The sequence below is a fragment of the Amborella trichopoda genome, chromosome 3 (genome assembly GCF_054954075.1).
Source record: "Amborella trichopoda isolate Santa Cruz 75 chromosome 3, AtrichopodaSantaCruz75HAP2 v2.0, whole genome shotgun sequence".
Classification (NCBI taxonomy): Eukaryota; Viridiplantae; Streptophyta; class Magnoliopsida; order Amborellales; family Amborellaceae; genus Amborella; species Amborella trichopoda.
The window spans coordinates 49415984-49439145 of NC_142338.1; the positions used below are offsets into that span (position 1 = coordinate 49415984).

The 23162-nt window shown below is 36.9% G+C and overlaps 2 protein-coding genes across 3 annotated transcripts; both read left to right on the forward strand.

Moving 5' to 3' along the window:
* The first annotated feature begins 4431 nt into the window (after positions 1 to 4431).
* LOC18429086 (uncharacterized) lies at positions 4432 to 11135 on the forward strand. 2 transcript variants are annotated; one of them, XM_011623173.3, is made up of 2 exons: positions 4432 to 4660; positions 10318 to 11135. In XM_011623173.3, exons 1-2 carry the CDS (start codon positions 4600 to 4602, stop codon positions 10905 to 10907), a joined length of 651 nt encoding a protein of 216 aa, XP_011621475.1. In that variant the 5' UTR covers positions 4432 to 4599; the 3' UTR covers positions 10908 to 11135. The 2 variants fall into 2 exon arrangements, with proteins under 2 accessions (XP_011621475.1, XP_020519845.1); XM_020664186.2 differs by lacking the exon at positions 4432 to 4660 and adding an exon at positions 4698 to 4961.
* A 9515-nt stretch (positions 11136 to 20650) lies between these two features.
* Positions 20651 to 22679, forward strand: LOC18429088 (peroxidase 60). The gene is made up of 5 exons (XM_020664356.2): positions 20651 to 20851; positions 21488 to 21667; positions 21800 to 21956; positions 22198 to 22497; positions 22567 to 22679. The coding sequence occupies exons 1-5, from the start codon at positions 20651 to 20653 to the stop codon at positions 22677 to 22679; spliced, it is 951 nt and encodes a 316-aa protein (XP_020520015.2).
* The last annotated feature ends 483 nt before the right edge of the window (positions 22680 to 23162 follow it).

The following is a 23162-nucleotide window of genomic DNA, read 5'->3' on the forward strand; positions in this document are numbered from 1 at the left end:
GAGCTCACACAGGATACACACTATTATTATGTTTTGGCGTTGGCGTTTTCGCTTCCAATGCCATTAGCTTTAACGTTAATCTCTCGCCATTTTGCCCTAATTTTGTCTCTTTTGAAAATTTATTAGCTTGTGACATAATTGTCTATTGTACAAAATGCAATGACACTCGCGGTGTTTTAAAATCGAGAGTCGGTACGACCGAACTTACCTCACCAATCCAAAGCAGAAATCGAATCGGCTGCGAATCAGTCGAGACCAAACTTGTTTCCCCAATCTAAAGCAAAAATCAAATGGAATGAGAATTGGTCCAGACCCAACTTGTTTCACGAATCTAAATCTGATATTGAACCGGATTGAGAAATGTTCGGGACTCGACTCTTTAAAAAGGCAAAAGGAATGGGGTTGGGGCATTGTCAATTTGGGGGGTTGATACATTATCGTAATGTCTGACCCTCCATTCTTATCGTTAACATGTCAAAAATAAAAGTAAAAGTAAAAATATGTACTGCCCAATCCTCCACCCAAAAAACTTTTTTTTTTTTTTTTCTGTTCTTTTTTCAGTTCTTTTTAAGCTCATCGGTCGCTATAATGCCTTATTAGCCCCCCACCCCAAGGAAAAAAAAAAAAAACCCTTAATTTTAAAGTTGTTTTTCTTATTATCAATTCGAATTGATCCAAATTGGCAATCTAACAATTCGGCACAAATTTGTGAAGTAGATGATTCACCCCCACCAATCTAGATTTTGAAACATTGATATGATATAACAGCTCTAAATGTGATACAATTTTTTTAAGAAATTGAACATATGAATATCTGATTTTTTTTTAAATAAAAATAGTCCAAAAGTTTTTCAATTTTATAAAGAGGTCGCTTTTTTGCTAGTTCTTTTTTATTTCCAAGAATACCTCTCATTCGAATAGTTGAACTAACTATTTGTAATCACCAATTCGACCCTTCAAGGCTGAAACTGGCTTTGGTGAGCACCATTTCAACCTTCTTGAGTGAGGTATCACGCAAAAATTAAACTAAGTTGTGTAAGTGCTTACTCATACCAAGAGGCAATTTGACTTTGCGATCAATAGTTCGAACCTATGTTCAAAGGTCGAATTAGCATATTTAAATCAAGGGTGCACAAGCCAATTTAGTTCTTCAAGGGTTAAACTGGCTTATGCAAGTGTGGCTCACACATCGACAACGATTTTGATCTTTGAAGGGGTTGTGTTTGTACAAGACACAATCCCGTTCAAGGGTCAAACTTGCCTCCATAGGTGTGTTACACACCGAAAGGTAGATCTACCCTTGAAGGGTTGAATTGGTGCTAACACAAGCCAATTTGTTGATTTGGTGTTCACAAACGAGGGTCAAGCTAGTGCTCGTGAAAGCCACTTCAAACCTTTGAGGGTCAAAGTTGGTATCTTTGGAAATTTAACAAGCCAACCAAAGTAAAATTAAAATGTTTTTTACTATTTTTAAATGGAAAAAGTTAAGATAAGGTTGTAACCTTAAAATGTAGAATTACATACGCACCTCAAAAATCTATCGAAAGTTGTTTTAATGTTGATCATCTCGACATTGATATGTATGAATATGGAAAAAAAAATATTTTAAGTCCTATAAATAGTGCATCTTGCAATACGTTATATAGACCGTCTATTATCAAGATTTTAGTATGTTTATATATCTGCTTGATTTTAACCATTTATGGAGTTCAAAATTTTATAATTAGATATGAAAATTTGAAAGACATTGAAGATTGGCAGTTCCAGATTCGATCATAAGAGAGAGAGCGAGTTTTAGTGCAAAAGTAAAATGAAAATGGAATAATACTCGTTATAACCCATGCATGCCCATGGAGTGTTTGGGAGCCCACAATAGTAATTGGCTTGCAAATCATCTTTTCCCTTTATCTTTTGAAGACTAACACTAGTTCATCTGATCCATAGGCCTCAGCACATTAATTTGTCTCACAGATTTTGAACTAATTCGGAATTTCAGTTATGGTGAGGTTTTTCGTGAGGCCGCATTTGTGTACAGTCAATAGCCGTGGCCCAAATCCTGCCAAAGAGGGCCGTCCTGATGCCACAAAGTAGGTATGTAGCTTGAAAATTGATTATCATTGTTAGTTCTGGAATTTGGAGTTCCAAAATAGTGTAGATCTGTTGGTGATATAAAAAAATGTTACAGGATAGATCATTTTTAAAATAATTAATTTTTTTTTGTAACATCCACATTCATTAAGGTAGAAATGCTGGTTTTCAGTGCCAATACTAGTTTTTCTGGCAAGATTTGGGCCTCATGCACCACTAATAGTATGCAAGGTATAAAAAGTGATCACAACATAACATGATTGGCGTAGGACCATTATTTTAGGAAAAGCGGTGTTTGATTAAAAGCAAAAAAAACAGTAAAAAGAGAAAAAAAAAAAAAAGAGTATAGAAAGAGATTTTTTACCTTTGGTACAGGGTGGTCATATTAATCTTGACCATTGGATGTAAAATTGGTTGGTTGCAATTATTCCATTGACCAAACTCAAACTTCACAAGAAATTTTCTCAAACTTTGTGACACATCCAAACTATCAAATTTCACATCGGATGATTGTAAGTAATTGTGACTACCTTGTATCAAAGCTAAATGATCTCATTGTATGCAATCCCAAAAGAAAATGGATAATAACTAAAAATAGCGTAAAAATTTGAGATTGTTACCGTAAAATATTTTATGATAATATAAGTCAATTTATGTAAAATAAAGAAGTGCTAACCAAAACAACATTCAAAAAAAAAAAAAGGAAGTGCTTACCAAAATAACTATGGTTACTTCTATTATTTTAAAAAAAGGTGTCCAGTATTTGCATTTTTGGACATTTTTTTACTAATAAAATTGGGAACTCGATATTGAGGCCCTTAACTCAGCATGCGAAGTGGTTTCACTTGTTGCAGAGACCATTTTTAGGCAGAGTGATGGGATAAAGATTCCATAAACCCTTGGAGTATGAAATAGAGTACTCAGGCCCAATATCAGATGAACTTCATTTTTATCTGAAGACAGTGGTAGATGAATTATCGCATGCTTTACAGCCCAATATTTTCACAAGAATAGTTGCTTAACTCCCCCACCCATAAAGCATGGATGGTGGATGTTGAGTACGCGAACCCATCGGGATCATCAAGGCCCTCAACCATCTAAATCAAAGACAGTCCCCACCGCAAAAGTCCCCTTTTTTGCTTTTTCTTTTTGAATCTTTAAGTGTGTTACTTTCACTAGCTGGCAATGTTTTTCCCCCAAGGTAACCCACTGCTGCAAAGGAATACTGTGCAGAAGTCTTAAAGCAACGACTCGAAAGAAAGTTCATAGAACGCAAATCCTAAGCCTTTGAGATCGAAACAGTCCTTCATACTTTACATTGAAAGGATAAAATCCTCGAGAAAGAGATATTCGATAGAGATTTTTTTTTTTTTTTTTTGCGACAAATATATTTGGTAGATGAAATCTAAAACATATGGAAAAGATGCACTGAGGTCCAGGAAAAGATAAAGCGCCTAAAGAGGTATTCCATTGATTTTAGAGCGAATGTAGTTATAGTTCGCCAGTTGGTATCTTGGCTTGTGCAAGGAAGTAAAACCGTATTTGAAACCCATCCAACCCACCTACAAGAAATAAAACAACAATGAAGGTGTTGTGAGTTCTTGTGCAAGTATGTAACTAACTTTTAAGGCCTAAACAATAGATAGTGACCTACTGAACCTAGTGACCTCAGAAAGGGCAAGATGGAAGGATTTTGGCATTTTTATACTTTTTTTTCGCACCCCTTCCCCCTTAAAGTAAAAAAAAAAATTTTTTTTTTTTTTGATGAAAATGTGCCCCCTCTAAACCCATACTTTTGGATCTCTTTTCTCTCTAGGGACCGCGAGCCAGCATATTGTGCCAAACTGACTTCTTTGCTATGAAGACCGTCTGGCTCACCGACTTCAATAGGGATTGGGAGCCAGCTTGACGGTATTATGTGGGCCGAACCATCTTCAATAGAAACAAACAACAACACCAAGAGAAACATAGATTTAGAAAGAAGGTATTTTTGTCATAATTTTTTATTTATTTATTACTTAGGGGGATGCAAAACGGACTGCGGTCTAAAAAGTAGTTTAGAACGCACAATGTATAAAAAAAAAAAAAAAACTTGGGACTAAGGGTATCTATAATTTTCTCAAAATTTGATGTCTTGGAAATAACAGGTCATTTACCGAAAGGAGTATTGTAAACCGTGCTCCCGGGAGCATGTGTAGTCGACCGTGTGTGAAATTTTGGCATTCAGGGGGGTGAGAACTTTTAAATTTATTTTAGTGGGAATGGGGGTCAGGGCTGTGAAGATGGCTGCTGCCCTGTCCTTCTTTTTTTTTTTTTTTTTTTTTTTTTGCTGCTTTGCCTTTCTTTACTTGAGGACCATCATTCTCGTGCGCCTAAAATACCTTACTTTTTCAAAATTGAAGACTCCAACGCCCATAAAACAAGGAAAAGTAATGGCAGCTCAGCTCGTAGAGGAAAGGTACTGGGTTCAGAGAAGGAGCTTACTCTTCTTCTCAGTGCCTAAAGAAGAGGATGGTGAGGCTCTTCCATCTCTTCCTCTTCTTACTCTCAACTGTCTCGGCCAAATCACACGGTACTCTCTCTCTCATCCCATTCAAGTGCCATGGACTGAGTGAATGTGAGAGCGACGTGCTCTGTGCAAATATGATGTGGTTTATTGGTTCCGTGGACCATGTGTAGAGTTTTCTCTGCGTAAAAGATTTTGATTGAGAATTTGTGAATTATGATGATTGATTCAGTAAACTTCTTGCGTAAATGTCAATAGGAGTGACTAGTTGTGTGTGTGTGTGTGAGAGAGAGAGATTGAGAGAGAGGCCTCTATGTCTCTACAATCTTGTGACAAAAGATGCATCCCCTCTGTCTCCATCACATAGGTAAATTAAGCTCTTTGGTTGTATTCGTGAAAGTAGCATTTGCTCTACATAATTGTTCCTGACTGATTAATTTGTGTCTTAGGTGAATGGTGTCATGCTTTGATGTGGTGTCCCTGTTCTAATCACTACAAGTACTTTATCTTACTCACTGTCAAAGCAAGATGCTTTCCTACTGCTGCTTACTAAGATTCTATAGCTTTGTTACCGTATGAGGATTCTGAATTGCTTCTGTGGGTTAAGCACTTTTACATGGCATGTTCTTATCACATATACCATCAGTTTAGTGGGTTATGTTCTTGAGATATTGTTGAACCTTAAAATTATGTTGGGAACGCAGATTCCCCCGCAAAGGCAACATATTGCCTGTAATTTAGCTTACTATGTTGATTTCAAATTGAATCCGGAGCCATAGTGGGCCCAGGTATCATATACACCTCCAAAATAAAGAGCCTTGAACACTAGGGAAAAGCACCTACACCTTATAAGATTAAGTGAATAACCAAAATAGTGGTCATTTTTCAATAGGAAAAAAGCTTATAGGCATCAACTCAATTCAAAAAAATACATAAGTTTCAAAATTGGAATGACAGTCTTCATGCTTCCGTTGGATTCCCATTGGGTTTAATCTCAATGCAGAAACAACAATTAATGCAATCTTTAATTACCTATCAAAGAAAAGTCCATGAAGAGCACTAGTCTCAAGCTTAAGTTCTTGGTTAATGTCAAATAACTTTCATGATCTTATATGGTGTCAAGAAACAGCTGTTAGTTGATCCAAAAACAACAATAAATGTAATCCTTATTGCATATCAAAGAAAAGTCCATGAAGAGCTCTGGTCTCAAGCTTAAGTTTTTTTTTTAATGTCAAGGACCTTTTGTGATCTTATTTGGTGCCAAGAAACATCTGTTTCTGGGTTTCTTCCTGAGTGAACAAGCCATGATTCTTTTTCACAAAGAGTTTCATCAGAGTAATAATACCCAAATCATTAAAACCAATAATGTCAGCTAATTAAGCATGTGAGCAATGCGTTAATTGATGACCAATACAAGCTAGTGGAACTCAATTGAGGGACTTCAAGTACCAGGTTCTACATTGGAAGAAATTTGATTTTAGGACTTAAGGTGGCTCTCTATATAGAGATGTTCCTCTGAGAGTAAATGGTTTAAATGGGGAGGTTGGAGTATTCAGGTCTAAGGGATTTCTTTTAACATTCCTCAGAAGATATTGCCATGGCAGGTCGATTAGTCAATAAGGGTTATGACAAATTAAGTTGAAAGTGAGGGACTTCCTACTTTCTTCAAGTGAGTTTATAGTGTTTTATGTAATTTGTGCTTGTGGTTTCTCTGTTTTCTGATCATTTGATTGGGCCAGCTCATATTTCTCCTCTTATTATTTTTATTAGATTATCTATTTTGATAATAACAAGGAGCTCTAGGAGGCATACCCCTGGTTACATTGTAGTAGTTGTCTTCTAGTGAATCTCAGTCATAGAATTACATACATATATGTTAAAATCTTTTGTTTACTCACTGTGAGACTAAATCGATGAGTGCTGTGCTGTTGTCATTTTCATCTGTGAATCAAAGAGTCAAGACGCCAGGTAGAGTCAAATGATTTTAGCTGTGAGGGCTTTTGGGGAGGACTTGGGTTCTTCAGAACATATTAGCTAATAGAAAGCCCTTTTGGATCTCAGACTTGCACTCCTTTGTTGTGTAAGAATTGACGAAGGGATGAAGGGGATAGCAATTTTGATGATTGAGGATAGGTATAGGGTGTGGTTTGTACATTCTATATAATCTACATTATTGTGTTCAGGGCATAGGAGAGTGATTTCTTGCATAGTGGAGCCTGACTTTCAGTGGGTCATCAGTAGTTGGTCATATCAGACTGGATTCAGCTCTGTGTGTGTGTGTGTACGGGTGCATCTGTGTTGGATTTTTTTCTTTTTTTTGAGCTGGGGGGCGGGGGGGGAGAGAGAGAGAGAGCAGATGAGACAAGTTTTCATTGTGAGCCATCGTCAAGTCATAGTTTTTTGGAGTGGTGACTCTTTTTTTCTAGTGGTGACCCTTTCCAAACCATCTTAAAAACCATAAAAAATCATTTAAAAGCATATTTTTCAATGATCTATTGGTATTTTCCAAATTTTTGTATTTTAAACATTTTTTTACATATTTTTAGCTATTTTTTATGGTGATTGGTGAGGTCCGCACCCCAACTCATGCCTAACTTGGCTGGTGAGTTCCATTGTTTATGAGAAATTACATCTCCGAAAAATTTCCAATAATGATATTAATACTTTCCTTTTTTATCTTTATCATGGTGCATAAAATTGGAGGTCACATATTTGACTCTAGAACTCTATATCAGCAGCCTTGATGTCAAATTTTTAAATTCTTTTAAACCTGGAAGCCCCTACAAAGACAAAAAATCCAATGAAATTGCAAGACCAACTCAACTTGGTGGTGGACAAAAGAGTAAGTTGTCCAACAGAATATCTGATTTTATTGGATCTGATGAATCCACAGGTCCCTCCAAACTCTGCAAATTCCTAATTTTTCTTGTGATGGTCACTTGTATTTTCTTGTTGATCAATGACCCCATTGAATGAAGAATGAACTGCAAATTTATCACATTCCCTGCAGCTACTTTACGTAGCTACAACATTTTGTCTTCTCAATGTAGTGTAACAAAAGCTGTTGCATTATTGCTATATGGTCTTAGCTGTTTCTCATTCCCAAAGGGTAGGTTGGCAAATGAAGCGTCGCTTTATCAAAAAGAGCAAATACGAGCCATCAGTGAGTCATCTCTAATTTTCATGTCTAGTACGATGTGTAATTTACAGCACCAGCAAATCACCTTCCAAACTGCTTTCTCCTTGAAAAATCTTGATTAATTGTACCCAGACTTCGGCCTCTGAAATTCCTCTGAAAATATCCTCCATATAATCACTGGAACATGAAACCTCCAAAGAGTGTCCATCATGTGCGACTTCCTGCCTGCGCTTAAGTGCATCTTTTTAGGTCTCAGTTATTATCCAGTAAACTACAAGCCAAGAATACTAGGCATCATGGGGAACTTTGTTTTACAGACCTTGCATGTAAGACAGACCATGCGCTAGAATCGAACTCATGCGCACGGAGTAATAGATGTAACTGGTTGCTGTAATTTGCTGGAAAATTGTTGAGAAGTTAGAGGCTTAAAGTGACTAGCGTATCAGAGGGCACTTGAAGGGTGCTGCCATTTCCTATTTCTTAGACATAGCTATCGAGCAAAAGTAATATGACCCTCGGCCTTTGGTCTAACCCCTTAGAACCAAACCCCACCCCAAAAAAACAAACAATCAATAAAGAAGAAGAGCACCAAGGTGGTACTTTTCGTTGTTTCTTGAATTATGATTCAAGGAACACCGGAGATTATCTACCCACAAAGGAGGAAAGTAACATCAGAGATCACAATGTTAGCCTGGGAAACACAGTGAAGAAAAGATTGAACAGTAAAGTCACTTGGTCATTCATTTCCGGTTAGGAATGTAATTGATGAAGAAAGTTGTTAGTGTATGCCAAAGGTAGAACAATGGCCATTCTAGAGAAAAGCATTTAGGATGAAGATGAATTCATGACCAGATTGGAAAATTCAAAATCTAGGACACAAAAAAACACCACGGATTATGGGGACAATAGAGGCTAAAATGTGGGGATTTATTCATCCTCTAGTAACTATTCCATTAGCCAACAAGCGTGAATCTGGAGATTATGTTAAAAATGGTAGTCCTCATTTTCTCTCTCATTCACAAGTTGACACAAATTCCTCCAAGCTGTCTCTTGGAAGTTCTTCAAGGAAAACCTTCCTCGTGGTCTATTTGATTAAGATGGATGCAAGCTCTTTCAATTGTGAAAAGAAGTCTCCCCAATACAAATATACGTTCCCAGATTGTCCATCAATCATCACTAACAACAATTTTAGAGTTTTTTTTTTTTTTGTAATTATTCATTTTTGGATGATCCAATAGACTGATTTGGAAAGACCATCTAATGATAAGACTCTTTGTACTCTTCCATAGTTTCTTTGGTTTGGTGAGCAATCCATATTGTGAGTCTCATGTAAGAAATATATTCTTCAATTTGTACCTAATGCAGAAGACTAGATTGCTAAGACATATGAGTTCTATGTGCTGTAACTTGTAGTCTAGCTTGATTTCCTTTTCTATCCAATAAAGCCATGTCAAAACTTTGCATTGGTGAGACACTTTTGTGATTTCTGATTTTAGGGTCCAACTTCAATTTTCTTGGAATCAGGTTGCTAAATACCATTCGGTACTCATGGATAAACTCTAGATACGCATGTATTTACTTCTTGAAACAAAATTTTCAATTCTATCACGTATTTTAGTCCTTCCATTGTTGATGACAATTTAAGAAGGAAAGTAGATCATTCTATTCAGACTTTCAATTCATGTGACATACTATGTAATGCTGTTAATCTAACCCTGCAGATAAATCCTCACGAAAAACCTGAATTGCTTTTATCTGTCAAGGCTCACCGAATAAGCCTTTATAATCTACATAAACAAAGCATAAGATCAATTTATCCTTACTTGCTGAATTCAACTCTCTTGAACTAATGTGCACTTACCAAGAAATCAATTACTAAACAGCTTGGTGGTCCTAGCAAATTACTCAGTTTCGTTGTTATGCCTGAACGTTTCTATCACTAAGAAACTATCACTACACATGTATTATGAAACTTTTCATTGGTTTATAATAATAGACCCAGGGTTCTACCCCCAAAAGGTGAACCTTGGAAAACATTGCAATTGTACGACAGAATATGAAAATGGCAGCAATAATTATGCTACAAAAACATCGCAATTGTACGACAGAATATGAAACTGGCAGCAATAATTATGCTACAAAACTTTTGTCATAGAGAGAAAAGAAGCAGTTGTTTTGGTAACAATATTTCACATTGAAACTTTTGAGTATGGAAATCATAAGTATAGAGCACCATTAATTTTTAACTTGAATATTTCAGAAAATTTTAAAAATAAAAAGGAAAAACATGAAAGTTTCCAAATCATCTTAAAAACCATCAAAATAATGTAAAAACATATTTCTAAATTATATATTGGTATTTTCCTCTTTTTTTACATTTTTTTAGCTATTTTTTGTGGTGCTTGGTGAGTTTGGCACCTAACTCGTACCCAACTCGACTAGTGAGTTTGACACCCCAACTCGTGCCTAACTTGCAATGCCAATAGGGTGAGGCTGAGTGACTCGGCCAAGTCTAGAAACACTGGTCTCAATTAATATCAATTCAAGTTGCTCAACACTGATCAGAATATGATCATCATTACAGGTAACCCTGCAGATGACCTTGTCGACATCATAAACAAGAATCGAACAGCTCACAAGGTCCCGACACTGCAAAATAACCCGGGGCTTGGATGCATGGCCCTGCAGTATACAGAGCATTGCGAAAGGAACTGCTCCAAAAACAATACATTGACATGCAAAACCCAAGAAGAAGACATTGTAGAGGTCTTTGCTCCTAACTGTGGAGTTGAGCTCCCCACTGTTAATATTATCTCTGGGCACATTGTTGGGTGCTGGTATAAGTATCTTGAGCCCTCTGAAATCTTTGGTGCAGTTCTAGTTCGGGAAAAGAAGGCTTTATCTTTCATTCTGAGTAAAGAACACAAAGAGGTTGGAGTAGGCCTGAGTAGCTCTAATGGCAAGCCTCCATTCTTCTGGTGTGTTCTGTTTAGCAGTGGAGCTAGAAATTCTTCATTTGTTCTTGATGTGGGGTTGGGTATTAAGGAGAACCATGGCTGCTTTAGTGGAAAGGGGAGCCCCTGCAGTGGTGTAAAGAGGTACTCAGGCTTTTCCAATGATGTTTTTGCTTTGTTTCTGGTTATGTTAATGAATTGGCTTGTAGCCGGTCTCTGATGAATGAGACCAGATTAAGCTTAGAGTTTCTTGTTGGGAGATAGGGTCAAAAAAAAAAATAAAAAAAATTGTCTCTTTAAGAAGGCAAGGAAGTGGTTTAACCGTGTATGCATCGGCATTCTCTTGTTCTTTTGGTTTGGTGAGGAGGTGAGCACCTAATTTAAATTTGAAAGGTTATATATGTATTTTATGAGTAGAGAAGCAAGGAAATGGTGCTCTTAGAATCAATCTCTATTTCTTGCCTCTGTTTCAGGTTTTTCTATTATGTGTGCAAGTGTGTGTGTGTGATTTGAGCGTGAGAGAGAGAGAGGGAGCACTTAAGTAAACATCTTTCATTGCACTCAATAGACAAATTACAGAGATAGTGTAAATAATGAACTATATATTACTAGGAAAAAAGTATCCCGTCCACATGATGTAGATAGGTGGAAGGGTGCACAACCACCCTTCCAATGGTTGAGATCTCATATAGCCATATCCAATGGCCAAAAATTAATCTCATATTTTATTTTTTATTAAATACAGTACTTATCTGAATGTGTACGTGTATTTTTATAATATAACTAAATAAAAATGATTAAAAATATTTTAAATAAAATATTACCAAAATACCTCTAAATTTATTTTGATCAATATTTTTTATTCAAAATATTTTTTATTAATTTATTTTACTTATAAAAATGAACTTAACGCCAAAATTTCAGATTAATACGATATTTAATAAAAATTAAAAATAAAAAACAAGATTCATTATTGGCCCTTTGGATGAGCATGGTTCAATTTAAACTATTAAAAGCAATACCAACCCATATTTCTATATCTATACACATCAAAGAAAGAAGGGAAATATGTAAGAAGATTGGCCCCACCTTAACCTCCTCTCTAAGACCCATGCCTTGTTTTCACCTTCCTTTTATTTTCAGAAGAGAATTTTTAAAAAAGCGGAAAACAAATCCTCTTCTTTTGTCTCACTTCACAAATTCAAATATACTGCCACATTAAACTCTTGTAGACACGGTCGCTACCTTTTCTGCATTTTATTAAGTAAAAAAAGCTGTTCTTTTTCTCCTATGCCTTCAAAGCATTGGACTTACAAGGCGTGAACATCTTCCAAATCTCCATTTTTCATCCGGCGATCTAGGAACGGAGTGGTTCGATATCTTATTCATAAGAATGCCCCATAAATGTAAAAAAAAAAAAAATCAAATTAAGCGCAAAATTAGAAAAGTACAATTGCAAAAAACAGAAGAACCTCAATTAAAATTCCTGAAGATATGGATCAAAGGGTAATTTGTAACTTTTACCCGTTCTGTATATAAATTTCCTTCCATTTGATATAGCACGTAAGAGAGAATATTAGTACATGCTAATGACGTAGGAATAGAATAAACTTTTGATGAGAGGTATGGTACTAAAATAAGTACGTTCTTAGAAAACTGAATCGGGTCGCCGAATAGGCAGGTTCCCAACAAACCCAGTGAAACAGTTCATCTGCACCAAGCTGGCAACATTTTTAAAAATATATATTAAAAAAATTTCAAAAATCAAAGTAAGTTAATTTTTCAGTAAATTGATGATTTTTTTTTTTTGGACCATTGTTATTAACTTTATTGATCTAGAAGAAAATTACAACTGGCTCACATCATCAGAAACCAAAAGCAATGATGAGTTCACCCTTCTTTTAGCTAGAGTATCAACCGAATAGTTGACCTCCCTATAAACATGTTGGAATGAAACCACTAACCCTCCAATCAGATCAATTATCTCACCTCACGACGGCTTTAAAGACCATGGCACATGCTGCAAATTTGTGCGACAATTAATAACATTTATTGAATCACCCTCAACCACACATGAAGCAAGAGCTGGACATTTCTATGTGATTGGCTGTAGCATAACCAGGTGTCTCAAAAAAACCAAAAATGACCTCCCCAGATAAATTTCATATATATTTTGAGAGCGGTTTTTGAATTTGGGTTAGAAACACGGTCCGGGGAGAGAGAGGCTTTTGAATTTGGTTTAGAAACAAGAGCGCATACACTATGTTCCTTAGGGAGGATACGTTGTATCTTCTCCCTCGCTCAAATTTTAGGTTTTGTGATACTTAGATCTAATCCTTAAAAAATTGAACGGTCTCTATATAATCGTGAGGCATTAATCTTTTCGAGTACAAACGATTGGAGTTGAAATTCCCATTCGGAGACTAGGACGCGGGCACCACTCTGACTAACTGCATATTCAACGGTCGATCAAACCCCAAGATGCATGTTTATGTCGGGTCCCCTGAAGTGGAGCAACCGCGTTGTTCTCCTTATCCAGTGCCACAAATTAAATAATAATAAATTTATCACTCTAAAGAATGTAAAGGTTTTGAGAAGGGTTGCAACTCATGTCAAATCTTAACATATAGGGATTTCTATTATTTTAAAAAAAGATTGTAAACTATAAGAAATGATCCTGTCTAATACACAAATTATATAGTAATTTTAGCCCTCTATCGTCATATCTACCTCAAATCTCAAAATCAAAACTCTCTTTCACCTGCTAACCTATTCATCACGTTATCCGACTAATTTTAAGTTGTACTCCTAACCAAACCCTATTAATCCGTACATCTTCTTTTTTCCTTCTCTCTTTTTGACTTTTGGGTTTCCCTTCTCTCTCTTCGTTCTCCCTCTCTTTCTTCGTTCTCTTTCTGTCCCTCTCTCTCTATATTCATTCTTTCTCTCCCTCTCTCTCTGTCTCTCTTTCCGCCTCCCTCCTAAAGCTATAACCTCTACCTCTCTTGTTTCTCCTTTCTCCATGAATCTCTCGTAAAGCCTGTTGCAGTGGGGGAGGAGCTCTAAATGGAGAATGGTGGGCTTACTCACGCATGAAAAGAGTTTCATCCTCCTTTGTGGAGAAAGGAGAAACCAACTCCACGAGAGACCTGTGGAGAAAGGAGAAACGAGAGAGGAAGAGGTTATAGCTTTGGGAGGGAGGCTGAAAGAGAGAGGGGTAGAGAGAACCAAGAGAGAGAAGAAAAGCCCTAAAAGTACGAGAGAGAAAAATAAAATAAAAATAAAGAAGAGAGAAACCAAAGGTCAAAGAGAGAAATAGAAGAGAGAGAGGGGAAATACCTAAAATTGAAATACCAAATAGATCAGGGGCAAAATTGAAAATTAATTGGATAACCTGATGAATAGGTTGGCAAGTGAGAGGATTTTGATATTGAGATTCGAGCTAGATCTCACTGTAGAGGGCTAAGATCACTCTATACTTGTGTGCTGTAAATACACATGATCATTACCGATCATTCCCCTTTATTGTTTTGTGCAAAGAGGTTAAAATCATTTCTAGCCCTCAATGTGAAATCTCAAATATTTTGTGCTCAATCAATGACATATCTTTAGTCACCTAATTTCATATTTGATAGTTAATAGTGACTTGTGACTTATGACTTCTTTATGCCAAAAATAGATAGCAAAAAAAGATACTCATAAAAAGCTTTAATTTTTTATTTACTGGCTGGTAGTTTAGTTTTTTTTTTATAGATATCCCTACAAGCCAAAGCCTTACAATTTGCAAAGTTATAATTATAAGAGTTGGTATGACTTATGACAGAATATGATACATTCAATCCCTTGGTTAAAGTCCTATTTGCAAGCATTTTTGGGGCTGGAATTTTGGAAATTTAACCTCTTCAACCAACGGACCGACTTCAAAAAAAAAGAAAAAAGAACAAACAAAAGAAAAGAACAAAAAAATATACAACTCTATGCAATGAACAATGTTCTAAGATTGAATGTCCAATTATCGGATGGCTAGATTCAAGTATTTAAGAACTGAAAATCTAATTATTTTTATTCTTTTCCACTTTTGTTCATTGGAAACTACTCATTTTTTAACAATGTTCTAAGATTGAATGTCCAATTATCGGATGGCTAGATTCAAGTATTTAAGAACTGAAAATCTAATTATTTTTATTCTTTTCCACTTTTGTTCATTGGAAACTACTCATTTTGTAGTCACATAAAATTTGACCGGCAAATCTTCTTGAGTAGGTCTTTTGCCCCAGAGTAAAGTATAATGTGCTCCGGTAGGAGTACATTTCATAAATAACACAAAAAATATGTCTTGCTCCACTAAATGGGTAACTACAAAATTGGATCCCAAGGCCCCATAAACAAGAGGAAATGTGTTTTCTCTCTCTCTCTCTCTCTTTTTCTTTTTTTGTGAGTATGTGGGAGAGGGCCCCTACCCTTTACAGGAATTGAGCCTAGGACGTAGCATTGCAAATCGTCAAGCGGCAATCAATTAAGCTCGGGAACTTTTTCTAGGAAATATGTTATGTAGAGACTAATGATTAATCCTACCATTAGTCATTTTTTCTAGGAATAGAGCCCGGGCTTAATTGGTTAACGCTTGACGATTTACAATGTTAAGTCCTAGGCTCAATTCCTACCAAGGATAGTGTTGTAAAATCGGGATAACTCAATCACCCATTTTGAACAAATCGAGATATCTCAAATCCTACTAGATGTTGTGAGCACTCCACCACAATGATTTCAACACTCAAATAACATGCCCAAGATGCAATAACAACTGCAATATAATTGAGAAAAATATAAGAACGATAAAACAAGCAATATGGAAAATCTTCAAAGCACAACACAAATGAAACTAGAGAGGGACACGCACAGATACGTGGTTCACCCAAGATGGGCTACGTCCATGGGTACGACGGTAAAAGTGTATTCATTATCAAGAGGAAAAATTATAAGATTGGGGTTATATAGAGTTACCTCATACAATCTCAAGGAATGCTTAAACAAAGAACTTACTACTATAAAATCACCTACAATTGACTCTTTTTTTCGATTCATCGATGCCATGAAGAAATGCCGACAAAATGCCCCAAGATGAGCCCCAAATGGTGGTGTTAGGGTTTTGTTGCAAAAAAACCCCAATTTCCAACCCCAAGCTTCTCTCTCTACAACTTTCCCTTTCTCCCTCACTCTTCATCGACGCTTCTCTCTAGAGAAAACCTTTTAAAGACCCTCCACTCAAAAATACATTTAAGGATGAAAATGCCCTTGAACAAGAGGGGAATACCACAGGGGGTGATTTGACATCACACCCCAACAATCTCCACCTTGATGCAAAATCACACACTTGCCTTGCCAATCCATCAGTTCTTTTGTTTTTTGAAACCTAGAGAGGTTAGACTTCATTCTAACTTCTCTACTTTGATGGGCTTCGTATGCATATCCGCAAGACTATCTTCATTCTTGATCTTGACCAATTGAACTCTTCGAATATAGTGATATTGAACCAATACGTGCCTTAACCTCTTGTGGTGAACCGGGTGCTTGGCCAAATGGATAACACTCATATTATCACAAATGTTTTGATGCCTCAATCCTTTGTGATAACACTGAACATATCAAATGTTTTGTACCATTGTCTTGATGCTTGCTTGAGCCCATACAAGGACTTCTTCAATTTACACACAAGTCCTTTACCCTACTCTATGAAGCCTTCCGGTTGTTGCATGTACATTTTCTCTTCAAGTTCTCCATACAGAAAAGCCGTATTCACATCCATTTGATTAAGCTCTAAATCATGCATAGCAACTAAATCAAGCACAAAGCGAATTGAGACCAACTTGATAATCGGTGTAAAAATTTCATCAAAGTCAATCCCTTCTTTTTACGAAAAGCCTTTTGCCATCAATCTTGCCCTATATCTTTCAAGCTTGCCATCAAACCCCTTCTTTATGTTGAACACCCATTTACAACTAACGGCTTTCTACCTTTTGGTAGCTCCACCAAATCCTAAGTCTTGTTTCTTTGAAGGGTCAATATCTCTTCTTCCATAGCTCTTTTCCAATGCTTGGTACCATTGATATCAATGGCTTTACGGAATGATGTTGGCTCTTCATTTGCGATTATCAAGCTTGATTTCCCTCTCTTATCTAGATTCGAAATGTTATAAGTTCACCAGTCAAGGTGAAGTAATCAAAGTATCAAAATAGACTCTAATTGTGATGAAAGGAGTCTTAATTGGGAGCTGGTACAAGTTATTGAGAAGCACAATAATAAATGATAAAGTGAATTCTGTGGTCGAAGGTGATGAACTTTATATCGCCTATGGCATAGAAGATTGGGGCATATGAGTGATAAGGGAATGGAGGTTTTGATGAAGAGGAATTTTATTCTTACACTTAAAATTGATGGATTCGAATTTTGTGAGCATTGTGTCTATTGAAAAAATATAGACAACCTTTTTAGGCCGGGAAATATACAAGCAAGCGCAAGCTTGACTACGTTCACTCTGATGTATGGGGTCGTTCACCAACTACATCTTATGAAGGTGCATTATATTTTGTTTCATTTGTTGATTACTTCACAAAAAATGTATGGATCAAAACTCTCAAGTCTAAAAGTGATATATTTGGAGCATTCAATAATTTTAAAACCGAAGTTGAAAAATTTACGGGGCATCATATCAAAGTTCTTTGGACCGATAACGGTGCAGAGTTCGTATTAAAAAAATTTGAAAATTTTTGCATGGTCGAGGGAATTACTAGGCATTATACAAATGCCTACAATCCTCAACAAAATGGTATCACTGAGAGGATGAATTACACTTTGATGGAGCGTGCAGGTGCATGTTAAGCAATGCCGGCCTAGAACAAGAATTATAGACATAAGTAATGCCACCCTAAAACAAGAATTATGGGCGAAAGTCATATCAATGACTTGTTATCTTATCAATCGATCACCTTCGATAGTATTGGAAAGTAAAACTCCTAATGAGGTATGTTATGAAACTCTAAGTGACTACTCTGATTTAAAATTTTTTGGTTGTGATGCATATACATTTATTCCAAGTTGCCAAAGGAACAAGTTGGATCCAAGATCAAAGAAATGAATCTTTGTGGGTTATACCAAAGGTGTGAAGGGGTACCGGTTATGGGATCCAAGTATCCCAAAAATAATCACTAGCTGTGATGTGTATTTTGATGAATCCAAGGTATTGGCAAAATGGATGATGATAAATGACAATAGTTAAGAAGTACAATAAGAGAGCCAAGAATTTCAAGGCAACCCCGAAATATTTCTAACAAGTACAATTACGCCTTATGAGAATATACACATTGAAAGTGAAGAGCATGAACAACTAGGAAGTCAAAATGAAGAACCACATGGCCATTATGATGAAGTTGTGCTTTTGGCACATGGGCGCTCTACTAGAGAAATTCGCGCACCTGGGTGGCACAAAGATTATGTGGATCCAAATACTTTGCATGCTTTTTAGTTCTGGCACATGCCTAACATCTTTAATTGCTGCAATAGACCCATTAAATATCTTTAAGCAAACCAAACCCATTCCAACCACCTTGCTAGTGGAATTGTTTCTCATGGTTACTGATCCTCCTTCACATGATTCATATGAGTCAAACCATGATCTACGAGGGCACATGTGATGGGTGACTCTACTATCAAGTATCCAATTTTGATATAATATTGAATTATATGCCACCACCAATACTTCATCTTCCATAAAACCGGATGTAGACTCTTCAACTTGATTTGCTTCATTCTTTGATTCACTTGGCTTTTCACCTCCCGCATTAGGAGCTTTGGAAGAATTCACGCCATTTCTTTTAAAAGAATTATTCTTTATATGATCGGGTTTCCCACAATGCCAACACATATTTTTGTTATTGAGCCCTCTAGAGTTTGATTGAAATCTTGAATTATTTCTTGAATGATTCCTCGATGAATCACCACATTCATTCGATCGACATCTTGCCACAGGAGCTTCCGTCTTCGATTCCATCGAACTTCCCAAAGATGCTTTCTTTCGAAATTACACTACACACCAAGCCCAAATCAAAAGAATCATCTTTACTACAACTCAATATAATAACAATGTTATTATATGATTCCAGCAATGAAAAAAGTAAGTTCACCGCCTTATCTTCATCGTTCATTCTCACAACAATACTCTCAAGTTGACAAATGAGGTTATTAAACTCATTCAAGTATTGCAACACATTTGCACATTCTTTCATTATCAAAGTATACAATTTTCTCTTTAAGAAAATTCGGTTTGTGAGATATTTTGTTTGATACAAACTTTCCAATTTTTTCCACAAATCTTTTGTCATCTTTTCACCAACAATATTAAACAAAATCTCATTTGCTAAATACAAGCGAATAGTGGCCCGTGCTTTCATATCAAATTCGTCCCAATCATCATCGATCATACTTACTGGTTTCTTATCCTTTCCAAGTAATGTGTTATGTTGCCCTTGATGTACCAATAAATCTTGCATTTTTAATTTCCAAATTTCAAAATTATCTTTCCCATTAAACTTTTCCACCTCAAACTTGTGAGATGCCATTTTTTCAAAAAATATTATACTAATTCCTTGAGCTTTGATACCAATTGTTGTAAAATCAGGATAACCCAATCACCGATTTTGACCAAAACGGGATATCTCAAATCCCACTAGATGTTGTGAGAACTCTGCCACAATGATTTCAACACTCAAATGACATGCCTAAGATACAATAACAAGTGTGAAATAATTGAGAAAAATATAAAAACAATAAAACAAGCAATATGGGAAATCTTCAAAGCACAAAACAAATGAAAGTAGAGAAAGACACGCACATATACGTGGTTCACCCAAGATGGGCTACGTCTATGGGTAAGACGGCAAAAGTGTATTCACTATCAAGAAAAAAAGTTATAAGATTGGGGTTATACAAAGTTACCTCATACAATTTCAAGAAATGCTTAAACAAAGAACTTACTACCATAAAATCACCTACAATCGACTCCTTTCTTCGATTCACCGATACAGCAAAGAAATGCCGATAAAATGGCCCACGATGAACCCCAAATGGTGGTGCTAGGGTTTTATTGCAAAAAAACCTCAATTTCCAATCCCAAGCTTCTCTCTCTACAACTTCTCCTTTTCCCCTCACTCTTCATCCACGTTTCTCTCTCTAGAGAAAACCTTTTAAAGACTGTCCACTCAAAAATACATTTTAGATATGAAAATGCCTTTGAACAAGAGGGGAATACCACAGGGGCATCATACCCCAATAGGTAGGGCCTCTCTCCACTGGCACACCCAAGAAAATGATCAGTCTTACCAGCCTAAGAATGTTACTACAGTATGACAGCCTAAGAATGTTACTACAGTATGACATTCCTGTAAATATAGGATCTTTTGGACTCTTTTGCTTCAAAAAAGAAATCAAATGACAGAAAATCACTATAACAAGAGAAGAAGTAGAAGAAATCCAAAAATATGTTAGGAGGAATCTTCGGAGAGAATACAGGGCAGGACGTAGGAGGGGTACCCCCCAAAAGATGTCGGACCTCATGAGAAATTATGATAGATAGGGGGAATGTATTCTAGGCTTGATGCATTTCTAGGGCATTTGTTGAACTTAAATTTTCATTTTATAATAACAATATTAGTCATGGGCACGTTGTGATTTTTAAGGTGGCAAAAGTATTAGTTTCTTTGAGGCAATCAATGACCCAGATGCAATTCAACGATGAGTGAAGCCATGGGAACCGCTGGATGTGTCCCTTGGTAGGTGTCGAGATTTTCGACACTAAGAACTACTCTATGATGCTGATGCAGCACAAAGATAGGCTTGCGCCAGTATAAGTGGGAGAGGAAATGGAGGGAAGCATTAGAGCATTGGAAGAGAGAGGGAGAGAGAGAGAGAATGAAGATTTTAGGGCTCTTTCTGTTGCTTTTAGTTGTGGGTTGCAGCCATGGTGCCCTACAAGTAGGGTTTTATGATGAACAGTGTGGGGCCAACGATGTGGAGAGCATTGTACGTGGGGTGGTGACAACGAGCTTTGCTAGTGATCAAACAATTGTGGCCGCACTCCTTCGATTGCAATTCCATGACTGCTTTGTCACGGTAAGTTCATTTGCATGCAGTGATACGTGGAAATTTATACAGTAAGAATATTTAAAAAGTTGGCAGCTAACATAAAATTTTTTGCCACATTTGCATATGAATTTTGATTTAATAGTGTGACTGAGAGTATAACATTTAATAGAGTGCACTAGCGAAACAAGATTATTGTGGCCCACCCCAAATAGTTTAATTGGGATAAGATTTGAATGATAATGATGATGAGTTTAGTACATGGAGGTTACTTTAACATTTGACCATTAGACGCGAAATCTAGCGGTTAAAGGTGTACTATAATTAGGCTCAAAGTTTGGTGACAAATATTAAGCCATCAAATTTCTCATGGTTGGGACACCAAAATAAACGGTTTTAGTATGCAAATAGCCAGATGATTATATGCTCCCTTGGGATTGTATTGTACATTTGTTCCCTCAGGTAAAATCCTATCGAGGACTAACCTTGGGACCTCAAATTTCCTGACTAATCACTCTCTATGTACTTAAAAAAATACGATTTTAAGATAATGAGATGGTTTATTATTTTGAAAGTCAAATCTGAAGTATTCTAGAATTCAAATTTTAAAATTTGATTTTTGAATGTACTATGGGGATTCTAACGTGCAAGTGTTGTGTGTGAAAGGGGTGTGATGCATCGTTGTTGCTGGATGGGAACTCGACAGAGAAGAATGCATCTCCAAATCGAAGTATGAGGGGCTACGAAATCATCGACGAAGCCAAGGCTGCTGTTGAGGCTCTTTGCCCTGATCTCGTCTCATGTGCCGACATCATTGCCATTGCTACAAGAGATGCTGTCTCACTTGTAACCCCCTCCTCTCTCTTTTCATTCTTAATATGCATTCGTACCGAAGGGATGATATAACGTGACATCTTGAGTTTCATTCGAATGAAAGTGAGAGTAATGATTGGTTTTACAACATGTAAATGGATGCAGGCCGGTGGACCTAGTTACAATGTGCAGACAGGGAGAAGGGATGGTCTATCCGCTGCAACCACAGTGAACCTCCCCTCCCCCTCTTTTACAGTCTCTCAATCCATCGCTGCCTTCAAAACCGAAGGCTTCAATGTTAACGATATGGTTCTCCTCTTGGGTACTTTCCATACTTTCTTTTTTCCCTGATACATGCCTTTTCTCTTGGAATAATACGGTTTTAGCTTATTTTTACCCTTTCTATTATTTTCCCTGCAACCTCTATGGAAAATGTTAATGCCCTTTTTTTTTTTACCAAAAAGTAGTAAAAGAAAATGAAAATGAATATGCAGCTTCAACTGATCTTATAATCCCATTCCCAAGCACTAACATATTACTGCATGTGTGTGTGTGGAAATTAGGGGCCCACACCGTCGGGGTGACGCACTGCCCGTTAATCCAAAGCCGGCTCTATAACTTCCATGGCACAGGAAACCCCGACCCCTCCATGGACAAGACCCTAGCCTCACAACTAAGGACTATATGTCCGAACACTAATCCTCCTCCTGGGACTCCAGTCTTTCTGGATCAAAACACTTCAAGTGCTTTCGTCGTCGACAATGACTTCTTTAAACAGATACTCTCAAATAGAGGCATCTTGCAAATAGATCGAGCGCTTGCTCTCGATCCGGCCACTAGGAACATTGTGACAGCTTTGGCCTCAGATGGTCCCTCCAGTCCAGGGTTAGGTCTTGGTAGGGGCTCGGGTCGAGGTCGGGGGAGGGGCCGGATTGTGTCCAACTTCATGAGTGGGTTTGGTGAGGCCATGGTCAAGATGGGTGCACTTCAGGTTCTCACTGGTTCGCAAGGAGAGATTAGGAAGTCATGTAGAGTGGCAAATTAAGAATTCTGATCATTGTTTTCATTTAATTACTTTTCATTTCTTTTTCTATGTGTGTGTGTTGGTGCTTGTGGGATTTGATGAGGGGGATGTTGGGGTTAAGCCTTCTTTTAGTTTCTCTCTTTTGTTTGTGTGGCGATGATTCTTGGATGGAACCAGCAACCGTGAGGCATAATATGTTGCCATTGACCCAGAAGCATAATGTGCATCCAACTCCCCATTTGGAGTGCTTATTATATCTTGTAATTGTATTGCAATTTAACAAGCGGAATAAAAGCGAGAGACTTGAATGAAATAGAAAACGTAATTCAACCAATGACGGTTTCAGTGCATGTTTTAATCAATCCCAATTAGTTGGGATAAGGTTCGAATGATAATGACGATGATGAAGATTGTTTTAGTGTGTGCTGTAACTGGATCGTTATGACTTATAACATGCATTTATCATAGGTTTGCCCATGGCTTCTTGTGATAAAATGTTTTACC